This window comes from Primulina huaijiensis, chromosome 17 (genome assembly GCF_012295235.1).
Source record: "Primulina huaijiensis isolate GDHJ02 chromosome 17, ASM1229523v2, whole genome shotgun sequence".
NCBI classification, from domain to species: domain Eukaryota; kingdom Viridiplantae; phylum Streptophyta; class Magnoliopsida; order Lamiales; family Gesneriaceae; genus Primulina; species Primulina huaijiensis.
In genome coordinates this window covers 3,810,895-3,838,280 of record NC_133322.1, presented here as the reverse complement: position 1 = coordinate 3,838,280, position 27,386 = coordinate 3,810,895, and the positions used below count along the sequence as shown (strand labels likewise).

At 34.4% G+C, this 27,386-nt stretch overlaps 4 protein-coding genes and 1 non-coding gene across 7 annotated transcripts; 2 read left to right on the top strand and 3 right to left on the bottom strand.

Annotated features, from left to right (window-relative positions):
- Nucleotides 1–1,112: 1,112 nt before the first annotated feature.
- Nucleotides 1,113–4,776, top strand: LOC140962363 (F-box protein At3g58530). The gene is made up of 12 exons (XM_073421231.1): nt 1,113–1,367; nt 1,870–1,929; nt 2,201–2,284; nt 2,427–2,557; nt 2,679–2,754; nt 2,854–2,924; nt 3,413–3,499; nt 3,588–3,660; nt 3,735–3,802; nt 3,895–3,963; nt 4,408–4,513; nt 4,596–4,776. The coding sequence occupies exons 1-12, from the start codon at nt 1,200–1,202 to the stop codon at nt 4,659–4,661; spliced, it is 1,059 nt and encodes a 352-aa protein (XP_073277332.1). The 5' UTR covers nt 1,113–1,199; the 3' UTR covers nt 4,662–4,776.
- Nucleotides 4,589–11,979, bottom strand: LOC140962361 (carbon catabolite repressor protein 4 homolog 1-like). 3 transcript variants are annotated; one of them, XM_073421230.1, is made up of 12 exons: nt 11,387–11,979; nt 9,115–9,877; nt 8,481–8,567; nt 8,322–8,405; nt 8,161–8,247; nt 7,915–8,001; nt 7,331–7,384; nt 7,146–7,237; nt 6,937–7,051; nt 6,693–6,837; nt 6,371–6,522; nt 4,589–4,728 (listed from the first exon to the last, which is right to left on the bottom strand). In XM_073421230.1, exons 1-11 carry the CDS (start codon nt 11,542–11,544, stop codon nt 6,377–6,379), a joined length of 1,818 nt encoding a protein of 605 aa, XP_073277331.1. In that variant the 5' UTR covers nt 11,545–11,979; the 3' UTR covers nt 4,589–4,728; nt 6,371–6,376. The 3 variants fall into 3 exon arrangements, with proteins under 3 accessions (XP_073277331.1, XP_073277330.1, XP_073277329.1); XM_073421229.1 differs by lacking the exon at nt 4,589–4,728 and adding an exon at nt 5,623–5,805 and having other exon boundaries at nt 6,354–6,522; XM_073421228.1 differs by lacking the exon at nt 4,589–4,728 and adding an exon at nt 5,623–5,805.
- Nucleotides 11,980–14,724: 2,745 nt separating this feature from the next.
- LOC140963626 (large ribosomal subunit protein eL21z/eL21y) lies at nt 14,725–16,262 on the bottom strand. The gene is made up of 2 exons (XM_073423017.1): nt 15,979–16,262; nt 14,725–15,121 (listed from the first exon to the last, which is right to left on the bottom strand). Exons 1-2 carry the CDS (start codon nt 16,213–16,215, stop codon nt 14,864–14,866), a joined length of 495 nt encoding a protein of 164 aa, XP_073279118.1. The 5' UTR covers nt 16,216–16,262; the 3' UTR covers nt 14,725–14,863.
- On the bottom strand, nt 15,680–15,794 carry LOC140963683 (small nucleolar RNA SNORD14). Its single transcript, XR_012172730.1, has one exon. It is a non-coding gene; the product is annotated as a small nucleolar RNA SNORD14 (small nucleolar RNA).
- Nucleotides 16,263–21,243: 4,981 nt separating the features above from the next.
- On the top strand, nt 21,244–23,840 carry LOC140963658 (uncharacterized). Its single transcript, XM_073423058.1, has 6 exons — nt 21,244–21,428; nt 21,511–21,561; nt 22,204–22,255; nt 22,314–22,372; nt 22,518–22,563; nt 23,460–23,840. The coding sequence occupies exons 1-6, from the start codon at nt 21,303–21,305 to the stop codon at nt 23,603–23,605; spliced, it is 480 nt and encodes a 159-aa protein (XP_073279159.1). The 5' UTR covers nt 21,244–21,302; the 3' UTR covers nt 23,606–23,840.
- Nucleotides 23,841–27,386: the final 3,546 nt, after the last annotated feature.

The window sequence follows — 27,386 nt, the reverse complement described above, 5'->3', positions numbered from 1 at the left end:
GAGCATGAGAATTGGAATTTAACGACTGTGTATCCTTTTATTGAAGAGCTACTATTTGAAATTGTATTTCAAATTGTCATTGAAGCTTAGATTGTTATAAGTGCATTGTAATCATATATGTTCTACTCATTTACTATCATTGTTTTTTTTATATGTGTTGCATCCATCAAGCATCAAGTGATGTATAATTTTATTTCTTAACAAAATATTATGAAATCGTATATAACCGACCATATAAACCAAACCGTATCACAAAAAATCGGACCGAACCGTAATAAAATGGTTTGGTTTTGGATCAGATATATTCAAAACCAAAAATCGAAAAACCGAACCGTTATAGAGAAAAATCGGACCGAACCGACCGACGTCCACCCCTAGACTTGGGTTATGTCGGGTCGGGTCGGGTCGGGTCGGGTCGGGTCGGGTCGGTTTGGGAGGTCGAATTCCCACCGTTTTTTTTATCGCTGCCAAAATTTCTCCATGAGCAAATTACCGAGTCAGCGGAATGTGAAATAGAAGCCTTTAGGCGTTTCTCGTGAAAAAGATAACAAATGAATCTGCCTCAAAAGCAAGGTTCTAAAAAGCGTGAAGCGCCCCGAAGCGCGGATGTCGAGCTCCAAGCTTTTCAAGCTTAAGCGAGATTAGCACAGGCTTAAGCGTGAAAAAGCGTTTTTTATCTTTAGTGTAATTGTAATTATCTCAAACCAATAAATAGATAAAATAATACATAAATATGATAAATTTAAGTCTGATGCATTAATTCTCATATTTATAAAATCATAAAAATATCAAAATTACAATCTTTATTTTTTTTTACAACTAGACCACATTAAAAATGTTAAATATATGTCAAATCATTATCAGACATGCTTAATCATAATTAAAATTAAAAAATAAACATCTAAATTATAAACTTAATTTATTATTTTAAAATAAAAAGACATACCTTCAAAATAAAAAAAATTAAAAATAAATAAATGTGATTAATTATGATTAAACATATTTAATTAAACATTTTAATTATGCTTAATTCGATCCAACCCCTTTTTTCCGCTTTCTCTCAAGCTGGACGTTTCACCGAACTTCAAGCTTAAACGGACTTTTTAGAACCCTCCTCAAAAGTGAGTGAGCCTCATGGAATCAATCGTAAGGGTGCCGTTTTCAGTTTAAGCTAACAAAACTTAGAAAGGAAACCAAGAATGGAAGTGGACCAAGAAACTGCAACGATGGAGGTGTGGAATAGAGAAACTGTGCCAACGGTGATGAAGATCGTCTGCACCAGACTTTCTCAGAGAGACCTAATTTCCCTTTTGCTTGTCAGCCCTTGGATTCATGGAAATCTCATTTCTCACCCTTCCCTTTGGCAGGTAATTTTTGTGTGTTTGCGGGCCAATGCAATAGTGCTTGTAAAGCTTCCTTTTTCTCAGTATTTTGCCAATTAAAGATCGAAAGTTGTGAGCTTTTTTATACGGCATTCTCTGTTTAGCATTACGGGTTTTGAATTTTTCGTTTTCAATTTATTTTACACAATTTCCTACTTCTCCTTTAGGTTGACAAGTGTCTGTAAACGCGCAAGATATTTGTATGTCAAGATCTTGTCATAGTGTGTATTTTTCCCAATCAAACTTGAAAGTTGTAAACTTGATCCTTTGTTTGCTATATGGGATAGCAGGTGCTCTTGTTTTTTGCATATTAACTCACACTCTTCCGTTTGGCTGGTAATCGTGGGGTGTGTGTATTTACACAACAACAAGATATAGACTATGTAAAATCATTCCTTCTCTTAATTCCTTTCTAACTTAAGTTTGAAGGTTGTTCTCTTTGGTCTTCAATGAGCATAATTTTAATATATTTCTGGCCCTGTTTAAGGTTCTTGATTTTCATGAGATGGACAAGGCAGGGGATCGCCTAGTGGCAGCTCTCTCTCTGGTTAGTATTTTCTCCCCCTTCCTTCTCTAATGTCGTTGGCAACTTCTATGGTTAAATATGGTTTTTTGAGAAAATATTCTAGTAAAAAGAAAAAAAGAAAGTAATTACTGTCCAGCTACTAGAAACAGGGTAAGTGTGACGGGAAATAAAGTACCTCAATTTCGTGTATTAGACAGACCTCTTGTCTTTATAATTGGAAAAAAAATTGTAGCAAGAGACAAGTTGATAGTTAAGGTGTCTAACAAAGGGCTTGTTTTATGTTGCTTTGCAGTCAAGATACCAGAATGTGAAGCATATAAAACTTGAGTTTGCTCGGGATATTGAAGATAAGCATCTAGAAATTGTTAAAAACATGGTAAGTTTTCAAATATAGTTGCTCGTTAATTTCTTCTCAGTTTTCTTTCGTTTTCAAATATAGTTGCTCGTTAATTTCTTCTCAGTTTTCTTTCGTTCATGATTTTGATCTTTTTTTTTAATCATATATCATTGCATTGCAGTGCAGAAATTCTGTTGGAAACTTAGAGGTTCTTAATTTGAACGGTTGCCAAAAGATATCTGATGCGGGTATAGATTTTATAACATTCAATAGCCCAAAATTAAAGGACTTCTCTATCTACTGGAATGTGAGGTACTTTGCATTTCTGTATTACACTTTAACACATAGACAATTGTTGTACTTGCTAATAGTATATTGGAAATAATAGTCATAAACCAAGACCTTTAGAATTCAGATAAAGTTTCGGTTTCAGGGTTTCAGATCTTGGAATTAAGAACCTGGTGAAGAATTGTAAACTCGTGACGAATTTGAACCTTAGTGGCTGTAAGGTATAGTGCAAGTTCCTGTTGGCCCAAACATTTTTCTGATTACTGATCCTTTTGTCTAAAATTATTATCTTACTACGGGTGTTTTGTGTCAAATCGCAGAATGTCTCCGATGAAAGTTTGAAATTGATTGCCAAAAATTATCAAGGGTTGCTTTTATTGAACATCACGAGGTATGATCTTTGTGGTGATCATATATTTTAATACCATAAATAAAGAAGTTGCGAGTGCATGATTTTATGATTATCCAAGTGAAGGGCTGATTCAGTGGAAAAAGAATTTGAAATTTTATATAATTGTTCTTAAAAATTGAAGTCCACCCTTCCAAACCTATAGACTCTTTTACCCCTTGTATGAAATCCTGGGTCTTCCCGTACTCTGAGTTTCTGTGCTTTTCTCCCTGTTTTCTTGGAGTCGTCTTTCATAGAAAATTTGAATGGTTGTTCTTGCCTTTCTGCGAGGATTATGCGTGAGATGCCTATATGAGCCTTTCCCAAAATACCAAGTTGTGTGTTAAGATGTTGACAAGCAATGCACATACATGTTTAGAACTGAGAATTATTTTGACAATTAATGCCCACAAAAACCAAATATCAGGCTAATCAGTCCAAACGGGAAATATTATGAACTGCATCCTGACTATTCTGTTCTGTATATTTAGATGTACCAAGCTGACCGATGGAGGTTTGCGAACGATATTGCTGAACTGCTCCTCTCTTCAGAGCTTAAATCTATACGCTCTTTCAAGGTAAATGAACATAATTTACATACTTCCTCTTGCAATTTTTCTGGTTTACATTAAGGGATCGTTCGGACTGTATCTTACCTCTGTACAGTTTTACAGACGTAGCATACCAGAAGATTTCACTTTTAATCCATCTTCAATTTTTAGACCTCTGTGGCGCTCAGGTGTGATTAGTAGTCCACTTAATTATTTACTCAATTTTACCATAATCAATTCTGATTCTATTATTGCATGTCAGAATCTGTCTGATGAAGGACTTTCTTGCATAGCTAACTGCAAGAGCTTGATTTCACTCAATTTGACCTGGTATGTGATGTATTGGAGCCTGTCTTTTGTCTTTTAGATAAAAAAAAAGTAACCTAATGAGTCATGATGAATTCTTGACTTCGTACGAACAGGTGTGTGCATATAACCGATCAGGGTGTTGTATCTATTGCACAAGGATGCACATTTCTTGAATTTCTGAGGTGAGTTTTTAGATAATGAAACAATGCATTTGTCTTTCCCATTCTAGTAATTCCTGCTTTATCTATTAACACATTCTATTAACTAGCGATACTGCATGATTTGGTGATTCTTGATTTCTTGTTTCCAACTATCTTTTGATCCTTGACCCATGCTCATGGAGGATCAAGTCTTGTTAGTATCATGGGTATCTTCAGAGGTGACTTTTTGTGGTACTTTTTCACAGACACGTATTTCAGAAAATATCTCAAGTAACGGACCACATTGAACAAAAAAGAGGGAAGGGGACCAGAAATATTTGATTGTCCTTAGAAATTAAGAGTTGAAGGAAATTGTAAAGAGAAGGGATGTGACCATTCCTGCTGGCTCCCTCTTCCTTCTTCCTCTCCACGATTATATATCTATTGTCTGTATTAGAATTTGAATACATGTGGTTGGCATTGCAGCTTGTTTGGGATAGTTGGGGTGACAGATAAGAGCTTGGAGGCCCTTTCAAAATGTTGCTCAAATACATTAACAACACTTGATGTCAATGGATGCATTGGCATAAAGGTGCATTATCTTTCATTGTTGCATTGCAGCTACTTGTCAATAGTTCACAATGTTCTTACCATGCTTATGTATTTCTTTGCAGAGACGTAACCGTGAGGAATTGATTCATTTGTTTCCTAAACTCAAGTGCTTCAAGGTCCATAGCTAGGCTGTCACTGTTGCATCTGTCAATTTCTTGCTTGAAAATTGACCATTTTACTCTGAGATTTAATTACCTGAGACGACAATATAATAGCAACACTCAATGGAGCTGGCCTGATTTAGCTGTGGTTATAATGTAATGCACAAACAATAAATCAAAATCTAAAAGCACCCCTATAAATCGAGAGTACCATCTTTTGTGCATAAAAACTAATCCCAAATCTGAACCAGAAATCAGGAACATTAAGTCGATCGGTCTGAATTTTGCCCCAAACTAGAAGACGAGATATGTCAGCAAACATGAACTTTCCACTGTGTATATTTCCAACCGGTTATCTAAAACTGAATTTCAATGTAAAGAAAACTTTAATGTCTTGATGTTATAAATCTAAATGCAATTCCTATCACCGAAAGTTAAACTATAAACGTGGCCCCTTATTCACGATCCCATAATGGGTGGATATGAGGCTTTATAAGTTTACGCAGACAAGACGAAGCACTCGAGGGGCAATCACTGTTTTCTCGCACCAAAATTACCAATGATAGCGTGTAATTATGGCTCCGAGGTAAGGGTAAGCACTAATCCGAACGGTGTTATTCTTCTCACGTAGAATTCTTCCTCCATCGGATCATGTGGACCACAAATATTTCACGAGAGATCCAGCCACAGAGGATTTTTTCCTATATAACATTGAAAAAGCTCCCATATATTTTTATCAGGGACCATTCCATATGTTGAAGAACCAACTATTTTTATTTTGTCAAATCACATAGACAGAGTAGCAAAGAAAAAGTAACGCTAAGCCACATTTGGAGGAGAGAAAAAGGTCGCTGTGCAGGTAAAAAGTACCACGGATTATTTTTTCATTAAAAAAACTGTTGCCAGCAGAGAGAAGAAATTACAACCTGGTTCACTTGCAAATAAGACCAATCACTGCAAACATATTTCTATAAAGGATGGAAAAATAGGATAGTAAATATGGCATTATCATAAATATTTTCTATGAGACAAAGGTGGCATGATACAAGTGACTCTCATAACTACAAATCCCACAAAGGGATAGACCTAGAAAATTAAAGATGAGAACAATCTAAACATTAAATTCACTTTTCTTCCCGCTACAAACTTTCAAATTTTTCTTCAGCCAGACCTGCATGAAGTAAAGCAAGCACACCAATCATTACATATCCAAATCTTAGAGTAGAAACTGTTGGCATAACAAGATTTAAGAGATAGCGTTGGCGCAACAAACATGGGCGTGTTCAATCTCTAACAAGATTAAAAGACTGCGTATGAATTTCCCCTATGAGTCTAGAGGTGTTATTATTTATCACCCGCGGGCTTGTACTGATGGAGAATCACTACTTCTGTCCCAATTGCATGGCCGTGTTCAATCTCTACCAACTAGGAAGAAAACATGTCCAAAGAGAATAACCAAAATAGTGTGTAATTCGTGTCCCAATTGCATGGCCGTGTTCAATCTCTACCAATTACGAAGCAAACATGTCCAAAGAGAATAACCAAAATAGTGTAATTCGTGATTTGTAACCGAACCATTCAGGATCAGTTCGGTGAGAAAAATATATGGTATAATCAGAGTGCTTTATAATGTACTGAAATTGGAGCCCCAAATCAGTCTTTAAAAAAATCAGGAAATAATATCAGAGAACACTGTGAATCTAAAAGAAATTTACGTACGATGTTGAACGGCTTACCTATCGTTAGCGTCTAGTCCTAGGCTTACAGCGAAACTCAGCCAAGAGAGCTATGTGATCAGAAGACCATTCTGGAGAAGGAAGAGCGGTATCTTTTCGCAAGCTATCCTCATCCAAGAGCTCCAACAGAGACTCCACGGACAAGGAATCGGCTACAAGGACGCGAACATTTCCATAAATATAATAAGACAGCACAACACAAATTAGAAACTATCCAGTTTTGCTAGGGTTGGGGAAAGGGGAGAGAGGCAGTGAATGAACTAAAAAGATTACAAACTATCAGAACTTATTTCAATGAAAAACTGATGTAACTCTAGTATACCTGAGTAAAATATGTAATCATGAGTACCAATAAAATCTCTTGTGCAGTTCGTAAATAGTGGTTCATTTGTAGCAGGATCCATTCTCCTCCTTTGTTCGAGACCAAGACCGACACCAACTCTTGCAAATGATGAATATGCACTTACCTAGACAATAAATGCCACAAACACAAATATTGAACATTAATATGAACACAGCAATAGGCTACAACATCAAATACTCGAAAGAGAATAACAAGGTCATACCAATGGCAGCTGATGTGTGAGTTTAGCAGCAGGGCGAAGAATGCCAAGCGGGTCAACGGCTAATTCAGGATGAAGTGGATCCACCTTCCCCATAGCAAGGAGGGAATGAGGAGCACTGTATTCCAAACCCAAAAAAAAAAAGAAGAAGCTAACACTGATGTTCCAAGACAAAAATGCATGCATCTGATTATATTATAGGAGAACAACACCTTCCAGGAATTGAATTGAAATCCCCACACACCAGCATTGGGATGTCTGCACTGGCAGCAATTTTTTCCAGTCCTTTCAATAGCGTGTGGACCTGATATGGACAATAGCATAAAGAGTTACTTTGATACATGGAATTCCAAAGAATGCAAATATGTTATTTGAGAGGATGTCCTCAAAAAATAACCTGCCAAAGTCTGACATCCTTCAACTCTTGATGCACATTTACATGTGTGTTTGCCTGTTCGAGAAACATGAGAAAGATATAAATCAGGAGGCTCTCCCCCGAGTGACCATCCAAATTAAGTGTGTAGCCACAAAAAAAGCGCAGGAATAATTAGAATACACTTGAAGACATCATCGACAAAGCAATTTGAGAAATTTACGGAAACAACACAGCAACTAGCATTAAAAAGAAAATGTATCAGAAAGAATCTCAATCGAAAGATTTGTTCATTGGATCTTTAGCAGGACAACAAATAATCTGCAAATAGTATCTAATTCCACGGAAATTATCATGGCTTGTTGGCTACTTTGATGTACCTTCTTCCCTGATATTACCTTTTCAAAATCAATGCGGCAAACAGCAAGGAACATTATGTATACATTTCTTACGTTGATTTGTACATATTTATAATAATATATCTTCAACAAAGTTCGAGCTCGTAATATTTGATTCAAACATATTTATAATAAATCATATCAATGTTGAAAATAAAATAACAAGTTAAAATCATAACAATAAATAGAATTCAAAAATAGAAATCTTACAACACAAACAAGCTGGCGCTTTCCAGGGTTATCAATGCCCTGGTTACCAAACTTTGCTTCAAGAACTAAAATTAGTGCAACGTTATCCTGCATGGAAGATAAGGCAAATTAAATCTTTGTCCACTAAAACAGAGATAAAGCCCAACTAAAAAAGTTAAAAATAACATAATCATCACACTAGATTTAATTATAAACTAGCTGTAACCCAGTAAGCAAAAAAAGCCTTTAAATCTGTAAGTATGGTACCTTGACCAGTCGACTCAAAGCATTCTTCTTTTGAGCGCTAGGAACCAAAGCATCGGTTAGAGATTGTGCAGCTTTGTTAAATTCAACCTAAATTAAAAAATGTCAACAATGAAGCTGATATAAAGGAGCTCAAAACACATTCATTATGGCACTTTAGTTACCTCATATTTTTTGACATGTGAAAATCTATCACGGCGGAAGAAAGTAGCACAACCATCAAGGGTGTTGATGTTCCCGCTAAAAACCTGCACGCCACAATAGCATGGTGTATCAATAACATCTTGACTTTATCATCTTGATTTAACCTAGGTTCCACCAACCTCTGTTGTTTTCCTTTTAAACAGAGCTTGATAGCCATGCTTATCCAGCTCAGGCGCAAAAAATTCCTCAAAATGATCACTTTGAACCTAACGAAAGAAAATTTTACACCAGGAAAAAAGGGTTAAAAAGTTAAAAACATTATGGGAATGACAGAAAGACCATTACCATGGCTCAAATCCGGCTACTACTGGCAAAACAACTTGATGAAAAGCATCCATATGTTAAAAGGAAAGAACAAACAGCTCTCTATCAAATTGCGAAATACGTATTTGCAAAGGGCTTATCAAATATATTTTGGAGAAGTGATAGATTTATAAAACAAATGAAACACAACACTTCTTTCTATGTAAAGAGTCATCAATAAAGATGAAAAGATTTTTCATGTTTTAAGCATCTTTTAGCAATCGAGCTTCATCCAAACTGGAAAATGCCTTCGCTCAATGGCTTTTTAACAAACGCCATCAACCGTTCCACGAAAAAACTGTTAGATTTTACCTTCTACTGCCTAACATTTCCAATTTCCACGGGTCTAAACCTTTCACATGTTCACAATAATAACGAACAACTCAAATACAATAATATCTAAAAGTTTTAAAAAGAAAAAACACAATACAGTTTGCCACAGTTGTGTACCTCCTGAAGACAAACAATGTCTGCATGATAACCAATTATTTCTCGGAAGACGTTTTGTCTGCGGTAAGTCCATGAAAGAGCCCAGGATGGGCAATAGCTGTATAATTCACTTGTAGCATAAACATCAGATAAGATGTTGTATGAAAGCAGAGAGAAAGTCCCTGCAGATGAAATGCGACTATCCAAATCCAGATGCCCAGGAACATCTATTCCAATAACAGAAATCATTCGCCGTGGACAAGGTGATGGAGCTGGGATCACACGGGATGTTGATAAGGTACTAGCAGGACCCACGGATAATTTTGTTTCTACGTCTATTACAATGCACTCAAATTTAAGAACATGACCAATATCATCAGCTGTTGGTGTATATGTCTTGAACCGTCCAACTTCAAACCATGTTTCGTCACCACTCCTCTGAGTAACTGCAACAGGATACAACGCAGTGGTTCCATTGGACAAGCTAGGATTTGATTGAGAGGTTGGCAAGTTCATATTGATCATGTTTGATGTTGTGCTACTAGTACTGTTGAAGCGCCCAAAAATCTCTTCCTCCTCGTTTCCATTTTCGTTCACAGCACTAGCAGCACGCTCATGCAGAACTCGATGATGTTGCCAGGCATCAGAAAAACACTTTGGAGAACAATGGTAACTCTTGGCAACAGGAATTTTGGCCTTAACACATCCAAGGCATTGTAATGTAGCTTGTTCAGTAGGATGAACCGTACAAACCGCGACTTTTTTATCACTTTGAACCCGATACCTACATAGAAAACCAAATATTAGTAAGAAAAACCAGTAATCTGATGCCAATTGTCATTCTATCATGTATGCAACTTCTATCCAACTAATCATATAAAGGGGTTGTATAAAAACAAACACGGTAAAAAAGGTCCCTCAGTCCAAGTGTGATATCATCACCAGCAGTATGTCAAGTATCACTCTGAGTTAAGATATAACGGAATATTAATCAATACAAATAAAAAAGGAATTTTCAGCAAATAAGATCAAAGTTTCTCTGGATTCCACAGAAAGCTGGAGATATAATCCCATTAATCATTAACTAAATATTCATTATCAGTCTTTAACATTATCTTTCTCGTCATCATCAACAATCCCTCGTTCTCAAACTGGTTGAGTTGGCAAAATATCTCTCTTTACTAATGATATAAAATGCAAAAAGACTAGAGCAATGAAAAAATTGGCAAGTGGTAGTTCAAATAAACATACCCCCAAATTAGATATTTAAATATAAAAACAGTAATGTAAAGATTGCCAATCAGCTGTGAAACACGTGACACGCGTTTCCATGGTTCACTGCTAAGTTCGCAGAACGGCATCTGTCGCGACAGTTCCAAGCTAAAACAGGTGCGTAAATATAACGCCATTTTTTATGGAATATTGGCAATTTCGCGGCTATCACATAACGGTACAGAGATTTCGCCGCCGTTGCGGGACGTTTTTTATTGTTTTATTTTTTCCATTAAAAATTAATCTAAAATTTTATAAATGATCTAATCATCTCTATTTTTATTTTAAAAAAATCCCGCAAAAATAACCGCGACCGTTCCACGAAATGCCAATGGAACTCGAACATCAGCCTCTGCGACGACCAACGCGACCTGATTTTTACACGAGGGCATTAATTTGTGCGACATTGTAGCAGACAAACCTTATTTAAAAGCTAGACCTTTCCAATTAACACATCAAGGACAAAACAACAGATGAGAACAGTGAAGAAGATAAAAATGTGACAGTGAGCTGTTAGCATCAACCAATGATGAAAAGCCCGACACTGCAGCCATCAAAATCAGGCCAAATAGGGAGAACGAAATCTAACAAAAAAGAACATTTGAAAATGAGAAAGGATATGGGACCAACTTCAAGACAATGCATTTAAGAGATGTTCGTACAACCGTTGTTGGATTCCATAAATTTCCAAATAATTTCAGAGTTGCTCACATACCTGCAGTTTCAGATTATTGAGAAGATGATTCTCCTTCAAAATCACAATTAGTGCTAAATACAAATAACAGGCAGAGAAAGACAGAAAAAACAATCTAGGAACCCACTAAATCCTCACCACTGGTTAACACAATTGATAACATCCAACAACGACATAATAGCGTGAAAAATCTTAAAAACTCAACTTTTTCATAGCTACACATGCAAAAGCACAATAAAAATTATCATAAACAACACAAAAAAGAACATCATCAATCATCGGGTCATCGAAAAGTCTGACACACAAATCAAGCTAAGAAAAACTAACCATTTATATCTTAAGAAACTCCCATCGACAGGGTTCAACTCAGTGACATCATCGGCAACAACAGAGTTATCAGGGCGTTTCAAAAGCACATACGGCGTCAACTCGCATCCTACTATAGGTATATCGGACGGCACGTGCACCCTCAGCACACTCAGCATTTTCTACTAACCTCTCGATTACTCGATTTCTCCCCGTCTTCCTCCAACTTCGAACGAAACCCTAACGCAACAAAATGAACAGATTTATGAAACAACAGAGGGCGGCCTTGTGGCGGATCCGCCATCACCTGGTCGCAGCGCCAATCGCCAGCCTTGCGCTTTCAAAACCCAAATAAAGTTGCAAAGAAGGAAATCGAAAGATAAAAAAATCTCGACCGACAAGGGAAAATGAAAATCTCGGAAACCTCGAATCAGGAATAGCTCGGAAACAGATTATTCACAGAGATTTAATCAATTTGATTTAAAATGATAAATTCAAAAAGAGAGAGAATCAATTGATTGGAGGATTAGGGTTTTACAAAAAGTTAAGTGTGCAAGAACAGAGCTCATCTCGACACATTTTTATAAGAGAGGGTCATGTGCCTGCGTACATGCATATTACGACCATACGCTGCTACACTACATCTTTCTACCATAATTTTTTTTTATGAAACGTAATTTTTTTGTTTTCGATTTGAGATAAAGACGATATTATTATAATTAAATATAATAGAATTCGTCTCAAACTTAAAATTTTGTTGTCAAATATTAAATGCTCCATTTTTGTAATATTTGATAACGATATATCGATTATACCGTGATCAAATACATCCGTGACTACTCGAAAGCCTATAGTCTAAACTTTATACTATGTATGAATGTCTGTCAGGTCTAATTAAATAGCAAAAAAATTGTTTATTAAATAAATCAATAATTTCGTGTAAGTTCTTATTGAAAATAATTTATGACACAAGATGCATTATCGAGGCCTTCAATGGAGAATCAGAATATCCCATTTTCCATAGATCTCTTGCTTGCTATAATCTGATTTTAACTAGCTACGGGAAGAATTAATATATGGTTTGTTGCAATATATATTAAACGTTGGAGCTTATTGATTTCAAAATGGACAATTTTGCTTGATTAATTCAATTTTATTTTACCTGGAAAACTCCCATTAAAATAATGTATTCCACAATTTTTGTCTTAATTTTTAGTTAGCCAATGGTAACAAAGTCCCCTTTTGCAATCTAAATTTTTTAGTATCTCCTAAGAAATACCTTGTTAACTTTTGGAAAGTCCAAAAAAGTTAATTATGTGAGGAAAGAATTGAGAAAAAAGTATGTATATTTTTAGTTATAAACAGAAGATCTTACTTAACATTGTTGATCTATGTTCCTTTTTCTATTTATGTAATCACCCTAAAAGCGATGTCTAATTGCTTGGCCAAAGTTGTGAACCAATTATGATTATTACTTGCGTGATTCTGAAGCCTTTAAATCCAAAAATGGGTATCTTCTTGTTTTTTCCTCAGCTTGAAGTGCATGCTCGATAGTCTATGCGGATGTATGGCGGATATGCAACATAATTTATGCAAATAAAATCTTGAATAATTGAAGCAAACAATTGATGTACATTTACCAATTATTTACACTTGTGTTTTAGGTATACGAGGGAGCAGGTTTCTGCCTTGCTCCGCTCACCATTGTGGGCGCGGCGGGGTGTTCTCCCTGATGCCTCCGGTCAGGGTAGAGTCACTTAACATCGTCCCTTCGCATTTTTAATACCACGCGAGGCGTCACTTGACCCCTCGACCTACAAAATCCAGTTCTTTTTGCTTGTATATTTCAATAACATCTACAAACATCAGGCTCCTCTTAGTTTTTTTATCCTTGCCAAAGTATATCTCAACAGTCGGGTATCGGTTCTATCCCCCAGTTCCAACGAGTTATTGACAAGTATGCCTGCCTAGACTGATAAACGAGAAGCTAATTTCCAATAAATTCAAAATTTTAATCCCCTCTCCCATCTATATTTAAGGCAAACTGATGGACAATAACAACACAAATTAAACTGCAAGAATGTCGGGATGGGGTGATTTAAGCTGTCAAAAAGATAAGTCAAGAAGATTTTCACAAGCACAAGTAGCCGTGCAATAGAGCCAAATCAGGAAAGAAAAAATTACTCATAGAAGAGCATTATTTTGGAGGTTCGATGCAGTAAAATGTGCATATACAGTGGTTTCCTATGCATCTCCCCCACCCTTGTGGCTTCAAGGAGCATTTGTGCATGCATTTGTATGAGTCGCATTTTCTCGATTTCATCCTCTCGTGACACCTGTGCTCTGGAATCCAAACAGAATGTGCTTCAGTCAATCTCCAGGCTGCACCAAAAAATAGATTAAAAGAGAACAAAACGTAAGGCACCCAAACGAGGATTTAGCATCCGAGCAAGTATGTAGTAACATAACAGTGACTAAGTAAAGAAGCCATGGTTTAACAAGAAGGCTAAACCTGAAGAAAAGCTAAGAATGACGAGGAAAAAGATTGCAACAGATAAATTCTTCATCCTGAATTCAGTTGAAAGACAACACCATCGAAGTTCTGGCTCCAAGCCCAAGTATTCTCTTTAAAAGCATTAGCTCAAAGAAAAGCACCACTGTTTGTGGAAGAAAGGACCGGAGGTAGTATTATATATGCTAAAGTAACAGAATCTGTACTTGTGGAAAAGGAAGTCTTCAATGGTACATAAGTTTAAAATATTAAAAAAGGCATGCAAGTATTTAAATATGGCAAATAATATATCAATAAGCTTGTTCAATAAAATGTTCGATGAAATTTCTGAAAATAATCAGGTTTTGATGTGTCAAAAGAAGATGTATTGTACAAGCATGGTGTAGAAACTCGGTTATGAAATGCTTAACAGGTCCTTTACTCCAGCACAAGTTCTTTTCTTTGCGTCCACTCCTAAGTTGAAGCTACACTAACTCATTTGGTTTGGGCTCCTATTTGGTTTTGAACCATTTGATGAATGACATATAGCCATACTTTCTCAAATTCAAACCCGATAATTGCGAAATGATACGTGATCAATTATATTTAAGAATCTCTATTCATTTCATCGAATGGTTCATTTACTGGAGATAATAAACAATACCAAGAGGCTAAACAACGGCTTGAAATTAAGAAACCGAACAAAGGTCCACAACGTATAAGCGCCCACTTTCAAGAAAGATACAAAGGAAATACTCGCACAATGAAACCATCTACATAAAACCAAATGATTATCAACTTATCCAAGAAAGTAACTTAGGTGCCATACAACACCAGCATATTTTAATTGTAAGGTAAGAAATCAACCTGTTCGAAAATTGGTCTAAATTATCAATTCCAAACTTGTCCATTACACAGTCGATGGAGGAAAATATAACTAGTCCGATGCAACAATATCCAAAAAGAAATAAAAAAGAAAAGGAAAATCCACAGTATCCAGCCAACCCTTAGTAACCACCCTTGAGATCATTGACTACATCATATGGAATAGGAGTGACAGTTTCTAGAGTTGCCCCTTCCACCATGAAGCCAGGTTTGGGTCCCTCTGGCTGCCTCTTGGTGCTAATAATTTTACCTTCTGCCTTAGCCTCGGCCTTCAATTGGTCGTTCTTTTTAATCCTTTGCAGGATTTCTTCATGGCAACGTGATGGCTGAACATGCTCCACACGAACATGTAGTCTCTTCTTTATGATTCTGTTTCCAACCTGCAACAAAAATAAACAACGCATTTCAGAATAGTTTTTTCCTCATGGTGGAACCGTGAAACTTAAATGAATGTCAATGGAGAAAGTTTAGACAACGGTTTCATTATTTGCTGCATTTTATATTTCTACAGCTCTCAAGATAAATAAAACATATAGAAGAGAAGGCAGATAAATGCATTTCTAAGTTATGGCAGCAAATGCCTTCTTCGCCAACACAAATTCAATAGTCCAATGCTCACGCATATTGCTTCCCGGGTATATTGCATCATGGGGTGATATCGACTCTGGATATAGAATGCTTCACATAACCACAAACTCGTGTGAATGAGAAAAGGGAGAAAAGTCTCAATCATTCAAGAACAAAAAAACGCATAGTTGTATGACCACACCAACGGGAATAAGTTGGTCATGAGAATTACAAGAATGAATCTTTATCATCAACACAGACTACTTTCGACAAGTTACTTTAAAACCCAAACTCAAGGAAGTTAAAACTTCGAAGTTACGATTAAATCAAAATATATAAAACAGCCCGTAATCGCCAACATTGAGAAAGACAGTCTCAGACATCCAAGGAGACAGCATAAGCTCTCAAGCCTGGCGAAGGCGAGAGCTCTTGGGCGGCCACTGCGAATGTTTTGAGAAACAAGCCTTGTGTTTTTCATCATCGACATAATATTTCATATCAATTGCGCTAAGGAACAACCTTTACCAAATTTAAATGCGCCATTCTAAAACAAACCTCACAAAGATCATTTCAACACACTCAGAAGCATCTCAGAAATTAATTTGAAGGACTATATCAACAAATCGATATAACCGAAAAAGTAAAAATACCACAAACACCAAATTCTCACCTGCTTATTGACTTCGACACCGATTGCACGCTTGGTGACGTTCCAGACCCGACCCGTTCTCCCGTGGTAGAACTTGTGGGGCATACCTTTATGGATCGACCCGTTAACTTTGACATCAACGTAATCTCCGACTTTGTAGGTCCGTAGATAGGTGGAGAGATGGGTCGGGCCCTTCTTGCGAAAGGGGCGAGCGAATAGATCCCTCGTCCGTGCCCTCAAACCGTGACCCGCCGGCATTTCCCTGTGTCGTGTGAATATTGATACTACGGGAGTCGATGAATGAAGCGATTAAATAGTATCCGGGAACTAGGGTTTTAGGATTTGAGATGAATGGGCTTGGAGTGGACATCAAGCCCAATCATGAATTTATTTATTTTATTATACTTTTTTTTCAAAATATTTTCTATGAAAAATTATTAATGGATCCTATCTTCTTCTTAATTAGCAAAATATTATTTTGAAGATGAATTATGTTTCGAGTCAAAAACTTATGTGGGACGGTTTCACGGGTCGTATTTGTGAGACGGGTCTCTTATTTGGGTCATCCATGAAAAAGTATTACTTTTAATGCTAAGAGTATTACATTATATTGTGAATATGAGTAGGGCTGATCCGTCTCACAGATTAAGATCCGTGAGACGGTCTCACATGAGACCCACTCATGTTTTGAATGTTAATTCTATTTTCATCATGTGTTTATTACAACTAAAAAGACACAAATCAACTCAATTGTTTCGGAAAAGAAAAAAAAATTCTTGAAATTACATAAACGCATAACTAAGTCATTAAAACATTGTCGGAATCAAATTTTGCGTATTCGTTCGAATATGTGTCATTCAAACTCTTTCAGTTTTTCTCACAAGATGTTTGTACATGGAGTAGTGATCTATTAATCTCCTTTGACTTGATCAATTTCTTTGCACACCTTTAATATTTTTTAATTTTAATTTTAAAATCATATTATATTTATTATCTAATTGTAATTATTATTATATTATCTCATCTCACAAAGTAAGAGTTCGCTTGGTTTGTATGACGTGATAGTTGAATAATTAATAATTTGATTGATAAATGTTTGATAGGATAAGATATCTAATTTGGGTTGTATATAATATCATGTGTGGTGCAAATTTAAGAAGAGTTATAAAATCATGACAAACTTATTAATGACCAAAATACCCTTAAATGTTATATTTTAATTTATTTGCCATAACTGTTCACTTCTCCCCTAAGCTACTGTCTGCTTCCCAAAAAATCCCAAAAAATCTGACGGGAAATGAAAACCCTCTCCACATTGTTTTTCCTTCAAGATCGTAAGGCGAGGTCAGATCCGTAAAAGATATGAACCGAAGATCCACCGGTAAGCATGAACATGGTGTTCTCGTTTATTTTTTTTTTACAGGTGATCTAAGAAATTATATCTACAAACGTCGTTTGAATCAGTGGAAGAAAATTGTACTAACATACCATGTGGTGTAGCAGCAGGAAAATTCTAATGTTATGACGTCTACCGTCCATTTTGCACACTTACTTACCAAATGCAGCCGAAAATTAGAACGAGCCAATACATAAAAAACCAAATCTCACAAGCATGATTAATAAAGTTGTAACTCTTGTATATCAGTTTATGAAGCATTAGAAAAAAATTCTACAAGTTACAAAATAAGATTTTTTGTTGGACAACAGCCCAACACAAATTCACAACGAATGTCTCCTACAATGTCACATGATACATTTTTGTACAGGATTTACGAAAAAAAAATAAAAAGTAAAAAAAGTACAGTACAAGAACTGAAAAAAAAGACAATAGAACACTACTAGGATATGTTCAACACATTTGTACCAAAATACGAGAACGTGAAACACAAATTGCTCATCACTCGATAGTTTTCCTCATGTTTATCTACTCTGAAATACGTTATGCATGAGATACAAAATCAATAATCACACATAGCTTCAAAGCTGTATTTTCTCGAGTTTTACCTTCGAATAATCTTCAAATTTCTACAGATCGGACTTAGAAATGAGGATTTTTGGTTCACCACTTTCCATTTTTAAGCTACTGCTCAGCCATCGATTCTTCAGAAGAAAGAAAGACAAAGGTGTGTTCTTAGGCCACTTGCAATTTTTTATTTTACAAACAAGGGTATTTTGGTCAATAAACTTTAAGAGTGCAGCCGGATAAATATTATCCACATTGAATGCATGGATTTATTCACCAAGGAAAACAGTAAAATTTGTCTAATTAATAGTCAATATCAAATATATAAATAAAAGCAAACAAAGGATTACTAAATAATCACACCTTAATAATGCTTACCAAACTGGACCTAAAGCGCTTAAATTATGGACACATAATCGATTAAAATTGTGTGGACTGTAAATAATATACAAAATTGGAGTAAACTGACATCAATATAATTAGCGGCAAATTTCAGAAAAATACCTAAATCAATGTTTCAATTAAAATTCAGTACATAGTCATAATTTTTTAGGATTCAGTACCTGACAAATCTATACTTTTAGTTTTAAATCCTCATAAAGCAAAATTTACATTTTTACTCTTTATTATTTAAATAAATATATTATTTTATCCACAAAAATTATATCTCTCTACTCCATTTAAAATATAATTTTAAAAAAATATTATTTGTCAATTATCATAGAATAAAAGTAAATACTTATTTTGACATACAAAGTACCTATTATGGGGTTTCAGATACTTGATTTCGTGAATACCAACAAGTATTGTGAAAGAATATTAATGATATTATGAATTAATACTCATAAATATAAAGAAAAAAATACTAATAAGTATAATGAAAATTACCAATAAGTATTATGTCAAATAAGTATAATTGTCAAATAAGTCGTTCAATGGATATCAAAAAGTATTGTCAATTAATATTGATGAGTATTTTATAAATCAATAATCCAAAAATCGATAGATATGCTTAAAGTGCAAACTTCAAGCTCATTTACGAACTATGTTCATAATGTATCTCCCAATTAGTCCATGATGAACAATGAACTTTGTTTATTTATTTAAATGACATGAATAAGTATCCTAATGAATTTTCCATGGAAATATTGCATATTCGAATATCCAGTATTTTAATGCATATTGTGAGTATCTCATTTACGAAATCAAGTATTTGTAAACTCATATTAGGTACTTCTCAAGTAAAACAAAGTACTTTTAAATTTTCATGCATATTTGAGAATTTTTTTACCAAAAAATATTAAATAAGATGGATATGTAATCCAAATCCATCTTTCATGGAAAGACCAATACTTGGTGAACTTACGTTGCATATTCGAATATCCAATAGTCTATTACATATTATGGTTATCTCGTGTATCAAATCAAGTATTTGCAATATGAAATTAGGTACTTCTCAAGTAAAATCAAGTACTTTTAAATATTCATATTTATTTGAGAATCTGTATTTTCTTTTACAAAAAAATATTAAATGAGATGAATATGTCATCCAATTGCATCTTCCATAGAAATACCAACATTTGGTGAACTTACGTTGCATATTCGAATATCCAGTATTCTATTACATATTATGAGTATATCATGTGCCAAATAAAGCCTTTGCAATATGAATAATTCTCAAGTAAAACTAAGTACTTTAAAATTTTCATGTTTATTTGAGAATTTATTTTTTTTACAAAAAATATATTAAATTAGATAAATATGTCATTCAAACGAATCTCCCATGGAAAGCCAACACCTAGTGAACTTACATTCGAATATCCAGTATTTTATTACATATTATGAGTATCTCTTATACCAAATCGAGTATTTGCAAACTCAAATTAGGTACTTTTCATCAAAATGCATATTCCATGGAAATACCAACACTTGGAGAATTTACGTTGTCTATTCGAATATCCAATATTTAATACATATTGTGAGGATCTCATTTACGAAATCAAGTATTTTCCAACTCAAATTAGGTACTTCTCAAGTAAAACTAAGTACTTTAAAATTTTCATGCTTATTTGAGAAATTTTTTTTTTACAAAAAATATATTAAATGAGATGAATATGTCATCTAAATGCATCTTCCATGAAAAGCCAACACTTGGTTAACTTACGTTGCATATTTGAATATCATGTATTCTATTACATATTATGAGTATCTCCTATATCAAATCAAGTATTTACAAACTCAAATTATGTACTTCTAATCCAAATGCATATTCCATGGAAATATCATGAACACTTGGACTCTTGGAGAACTTACGTTGCCTATTCGAATATCCAATATTGTAATACATATTGTGAGTATCTCATTTACGAAATCAAGTATTTGTCAACTCAAATTAGGTACTTCTCAAGTAAAACTAAGTACTTTAAAATTTTCATTCTTATTTGAGAATTTGTTTATATTTTTTTTAAAAAAATTAAATGAGATGAATATGTCATCCAAATACATTTTCCATTGAAATATCAATACTTGGAGAATTTATGTTGTCTATTCGAATATCCAGTATTTTAATACATATTGTGAGTATCTCATTTACGAAATCAAGTATTTGCAAACTCAAAATAGGTATTTCTCAAGTAAAATTAAGTACTTTTAAATTTACATGATTAGTTTAGAATTTGATTTTTTTTACAAAAAAATATTAAATAAGATGAATATGTCATCCAAATACACAATTCATGAAAAGATAAACAGTGACTGAATTTATAGGGATCGTTTGAAGATCCAGTATTTTCTTATACATTTGGAGTATTTAAAGAGCCAAATAAAATATCTGAAACTTCAAAATAGATATTTTATATGTCAAAATAAGTACTTAATCTTATTTCATGATGAATGATGAACTATATTTTTTAAAAAATAAAATGACATGAATAAGTCACATAATGCATTTTTAATGAAAAACCAACAATGATTGAATTTATGGTGATTGTTTGAAAATATAGTATTTTTGTACACATTTGGAGTATTCAAATAACAAAATCAAGTATTTGAAACACCATAACATGTACTAATACTTTGGTAGATGGAAAACACACAATTAATTTGGTGAATAAAATTATATCTTTATATAAATAATAAAAGGGCAAAAATGTAAATTTATTTTTGTAGGTAGTTAAAACTAAGTTTGTAGTGTTGTCAGGTATTAATTTGTAAAAAAAAATCTTTTAGGTACTGAATTTTAAATCAAAAATAGACAGATATATTTTTTTTCAAATTTACCCTATAATTAGTAGGGGGGGAAATGCGATTCATCAACCCTTTATGATAAATCTGCCCATAGGATGCAACTGGAACAGAGTGCTGGAGAAAAAGAATAGGTCGAATGGGGACTCGAGAAGTGTACGAGGAGAAGCTTCGAAGAGGTAACCTTCACCACGATCCCACCATCAAACCCGGCCTCGGCTCCGCCCGCTGCCCGCGCTGCCTCTCTCTCTTAAACCCCTCGAAAGTATATACCAAGCTAGCTTCTTTACCTGGTTGATTTTGTTTCTTTTACCATATATATTGTTTTCGTCGTTTTGTAACTACAGGATAAATCGGAATGGAAAATCGCTCCAGTTCTGCACGATGTTACTGCCGTGGTATAGCCATCTTATTGATTATTTTTAGTTTTTGGCTGTTTGCGCATTTCATATGCGTTAATTGAATATGAATTTTGTGTGTTACTATATTACTCTTGTTTAATATTTCCATGAAAGGATGGATTCTTTACATTTCAGTTCTGATTCCCTTGTCTTGTGTTGTTTGTGTTGTGAAGCCTTTTATTTTCTTTTAAATCTTGCTTATTTTAGAGATTATATATATATATACATCAACCCAAGTATCTCTAAAATAAGCAAGATTTAAAAGAAAATAAAAGGCTTCACAACACAAACAAAACAAGACAAGGGAATCAGTATATATATATGTTTGGGTGGGAGTTGAGAGGAGTTTAATTCTTTTCAGTGGTACCATAGTTCATAAGTTTGAGAAGGAGATGCAATCGATCATCCAATCTGTTACTAGTACTCTGTTTCTCCATACACAAACCGAGTTAGGTTATGAGTAGAATTGGCGATCATGTGCCCCCTGCTTTTGAATTGGAGACACAAATAACACTTTTTTATGAGATAGAAGATTTACATTTGGAGCTAAAAGGGACCTCGTGCCTATATACCGCACTCATTTGCGTCTCCAATAATGATTCACCCTTGATGCAGTATGCTTTTATATATTTTGAATAGGCTGGTTCTGGACTTGGAGGGATGCTTAGTGCAGTCCATGGGTTCAACACAGGTATATGAACTTTTTACTCAAGCAATCCTTGCATGTTACTCATGATGTCATTCTGCAGGAATTCCTTATGTTCAAAAACACGTGAAGGGGCCAAAGTGGCTTCCATTTATTATTGGGGTATGACCGCTATACGTCTCTTCTCTTCCACTCTTATCATCTTGTATATTTCTTCATCTCTTCTATCAGCTGTTTAAATTTCATGAACACGCATTATGGCTTCTGTTCACGTTTCTAATAGAATTTTCACCTTTACTTTTTTCAGCTTCCACCCCTCTTAATGTTTTCTGCTGCCAGCGCCGCCTTTGGAGGTATGGATCTAAAGAGTTCATCTTATCCGAGGCTTATAGCATTACCTTTCGACTACATTTATTTGAATTTTGAGGTGATATCAGTTTGGTACTTCCAGGCTGTGATACATATGATTAACATGAACAAAATGTTTGCTAGTAATCAAATGAAATTTGGCATATGATGAATACACGGAATAAATAAGTTAGGGGATTTCCATAATCATATATTAGAAAACATTTGTACGGTAAGTTGTATGACCAAAACTCCAATTTTCACTTTTAGAGGAAACAGATTACTGAGATCTTGCAAGTGAATGTGATGGATCTTGCAAGTGAATGTGATGGTTCACACTACCTTTAGTGGCATTTGACTTTTATTATGAACTTATGATGCATAATTGAACTTTTGTCAAGCATTTGGCAACTTAAGGCTGATTTGGATTCTATGTATCGCCCCAACCTCTCTCTTTTCTGAGTGACAATGATGGTGATATATGTAATTACCAAGCACCTGGCATGTGTATCCCAGCTTAGAAATTGCTGTGAAACTGCTGTTTGTATTTTTTAAATTTGTCCTTACATAAAGTTGATATCTGCGTGCTTGGTTGTTTAATTGCTCTTATTTTTTGTCTCCATTTAAATTTACATAAAGGGTCATCTGGTCCAGGGGAGTTTAACAGATTGTGAATTTGCATTTCTAAACCTTCAGCAATTCTATTAACTCGTAGCTATTTTATTAATTGACTTGTCTAAATTGAGACATGGCTTATGTTTTATGGAGAGCGTTGTAACGCATAATGACTTGAGTTTTGACAAAAGTATCCAACACTTGTTTCTTTTTAAGACATTTAGTTATGGAGGTATTGACCTCGCTTTTGTGTCTTGGAGTAAATGAATGATTCCTGATTTTACAGGCTATGCACTTCCAAAGTTCTCTCAACTAATCGTCACATCCTACTATACTGCATCAAGCGCATCACACTATGGCGTGTCATTGCTCACTAGGCACATTGAAGAGGGCCGATTATCCAGGATTCAACATAAAGAGCTTAGAAGATAACTTGCAGGCGCTGAAGTTATATATATTTGTGTACTTTGTCTTCAGTTTTGTAATTAACTCTGCTTGTACTTGGAACTAAGATGGTAATCTCAAAGGTTTTGTTTTTCCCTTTAAAAAAAAATTCAAGTGTCGTGTTACCCTTGAAGAGCTGTCAATTTGTTCACCTGCGATTTTATTTTAAAGTTGGTATGCTTTCACTGTGTGAAATGTATTGATACCAACAAAATTCTCGTGACGAATGTTTCACCAGGATTTGGTGCCCTTCACCACGTCAATTTGTTTAAATATGTACTTTCTATTCCTATCAAAGAAGTTGAACATATTTAATTCACCTCAGAAGGGATAACATCATCTCTGGCCTGTTTGGACCAAGACCAGATATTTATAATGCATTATGAGAATGCTTAGCTTATAGAACATGCGCCCTCTCTACTATCGTTTTCATGCATTATATTGCTCTGTGTTTGACTTGGGGTTTATCAAAATACCTTCGCTTAGCCCCCCATCATCTATCCTGAAAAGATAAAGAGAAACAGGAGAGTGCCCGCGTCAAAGATGACTGTTTCTTATGTGGTATATTTTTCTAAGAAAGCCATGAAATAGAGCTCTCATCAGAGCTAATCAAGGCTGTCTTCTTTAACTGAAAGATTGTTGGTGGAAACTCTAGAAAATTTAACAATTGACGAGGATATCATTTATTCTGGAAATGGAATCTAGTTCTTAAGCATTTTCGGCATTTGTTCTCTAGTTTATCCATTATATATTTTCAGCTCACTTGGGAAGATTGATATTTGCTATTGCTGGTTTCTTCCTATTTTCTTGGTTTTCTAGCTATAATTTTGGAACTTGTGTGGTGCTGTTCTTTGAGATTTTGCTGGCTTTTTATGCCACAAAATATTTTGCTGGCACTCTTATTTTTGCCTTATCACTAGGCGATTTTAAACTTGCTACTCTTGAATTTTATTTTCTTGGATATCTACTGCTTCCATCATTAGAAGATCATCGTTAAATCTTCTTTGCGTGTTTCTGGAAGTTTTTCTTGCTTTATGTTTTTGGCCCTGCAATCAGTTTATTTTTTTGATAATCAATTTAATTTTTAGTGCACTTCTTTTGGTTAAAATAATGATGTTTTTTTCAAAGTTCCTGTTTCCACCTTCTCCCTAATACGGGTGTTGTTCTGCAGATGCATTTTTACTCCGTCAATTATATTGGTACTTCCTTATCTGCTGTATAAGACCGCTGTTCACTTAACTGCTGGTTTGCCATTCTTGTAGGACCAAGTCAATGCATCTTGCTTTTATGATACAATTGCGAACAGTTTTGCTCATTTGATACTTGTTACATATTAAATTAGTAGATTCCTTTGACACAGTTGCTGAGACTTAATTGGTTGAAAGTAAATGAGGCTGCATTTGCAAGTGTATGAAATACTCGGTATGAGTTGGTAATTCAGAAGCTCTCACTTTTATAGCCGCTTTGAGCTATATATCTCTGCCTTTGCTGGCCACTATAGAGAGAAAACAAGATTTTGCATAAAGATGAATGGTGATTAGCAGGCATGGATCTTGCCCTTTTTCTACCATTAAAACAGCCTCACGTCTTTGAATGGAGGATGGATAGTATGTTTTCCTTCACAGTTTGCATGTAATATTTGGATTCGTTGGATGAAGAATTCATTTAATATTTGTACCTGTGTTCACCTAATAGACATAATGTCGTGCATCAGGCATATATTCACCTGTGCCCGTGCTGACCATCATGTGTAGATGGATAGTCTTTTAGGTTGTTGCGTATTAGACGGCTGGACTTGCAAGCACGAGTTTACCTGATACTTGTAGAGTTGTAGTACATACCTGTAGGTAGATCTCTTTCTTCTGCATCAAAACATGATTTTCGAGTTAGACAATTGAATCCCATGTCTCTGCTAATTTGGGCATTTACCAAAGTTGTAATCTTTTAAAATTTTAATATATTTGAATTATATCACCACACAAGTTTGTGCTAATTTGGGCATTTATTCATAGAGCTCAAGATTTTTAAATTTGAATCAAATGAATTTAGCTACGATTTGAGACATACTAAAATTTAAGTGGCATATTTTTTCGGGCTTCGGACCGGAGCTTCGAATTCAAGCTTAACAACGAAAATGTAAATGAATCGGTTACCCACGTTTGTTTAATTCTATTCTTTGAAAACTTTTTGGCATTAAGATCATTCATTTTACTGTTAAAAAATTAACTCGGTTCCAACTGTAATCAAATTTAATTTTGAATTGAGTCAGGTTTGACTGAATACTACATAAAAACTATAGGTTCCAAAATCATAATGAGACCTACTTATTTAACTCCAAATATCTAGTTTTTTCTTAAAAAAAAAAAAAACCTGAGTATTCATTCAGCAAAAGAAAAATCAACACTCACACGTTTAGTTCAATTGGATTTGATAGATTTTTGCTGCATTCGTGCATGTGAGAGACTATATGATATTATATTCATCCGTTCCAATCACGTGTGTATCATTTTTTTCCGATTGTCTCAAATATATAGTTCAATTTCTACAATTAATAGTTTTTTTTTTCTCTTTTTTGTTACTGATATACTTATTAACTAAGTCTAATTGTCAAATGTACTACTATTTTTTATTGAATTAAATATGAATAAAATTTTGTTTTACGATGATTTTTTTTTTAATATGTGTGAAACACCAAATAATACAACAATATATTTGGGACAGAGATGATAATAATTAAAATAATAGCAGAATAATTTCTTACTTTTAAAAAGGAAGAATACAAGGATCGAACATCAAATGGTTTTCACTTATTGGGGCATTGAATATGTGGTACGAACAAGGGGGGCTGCGTTTGTTTTCATACAATATTAATAAGCCTATGCTACGATTTTAAATCAGACAAAAATTTTGCTTCATCTCAATCAGTGCATTGGCAGTGTGATTAATTCCTAACCACAATATTTATTGATTAAAAACACACATTTGTAATTTTCTAGATGAGTTAATTTTTCCTATGCTGAATGCTCGGGTTTTTTTTCCCTCTGGGGAGAGAAAAACCGGATATTCGGAGTTGAATAAATAGGTTTAATTATGATTTTGAAACGGATAGTTTTTATGTAGTGTTTGCAAATGTTTTTAAAAAGTTATTATTTACAAAAAATTTATAAAGAAAAAATAAATTATATTTATGTTTTTTAAGCATTTGTAAACACTGTATATTTCAATGAAGCTCGTAACAATCAAATCAGTCAAACGTGACTCAATTCAGATTTAAATTCAATTACAGTTGGAACCTATTTAAATTTTTAACAGCAAAATGAATCACAGCCATCTTAATGCCAAAAAGTTTTCAAAGAAAAGAAATAAGCGTGATTTATCGATTCATTTACATTTTCTTTGTCTACTCTAGGCAAACATGTTAACTTGCCCACCACTACATACCACGAGCGGTTTGCATAAATATCTTATAGAACGTCATATCGATTATCTTCTCACTTACTTTTCTAGATCTTGAAAAACGTGTTGCATTTAACTCTTACAAGCTGTTTATGCAAATATCTAGCAGCGCTGGTGAGATGCCTAACAACAAATGTAAAACATATCAAATATATATATTAGATTCAATGGCATGTGACAGATTATTAATTTCAATTTTTTGATTATTATTTATTTTTGTTGTGTCGATACATATATGAATGAACTGCATCTGCCGCTGCTGAAACACATGCATTCGTACCTTGCTTTTATATATATATATATATATATATAT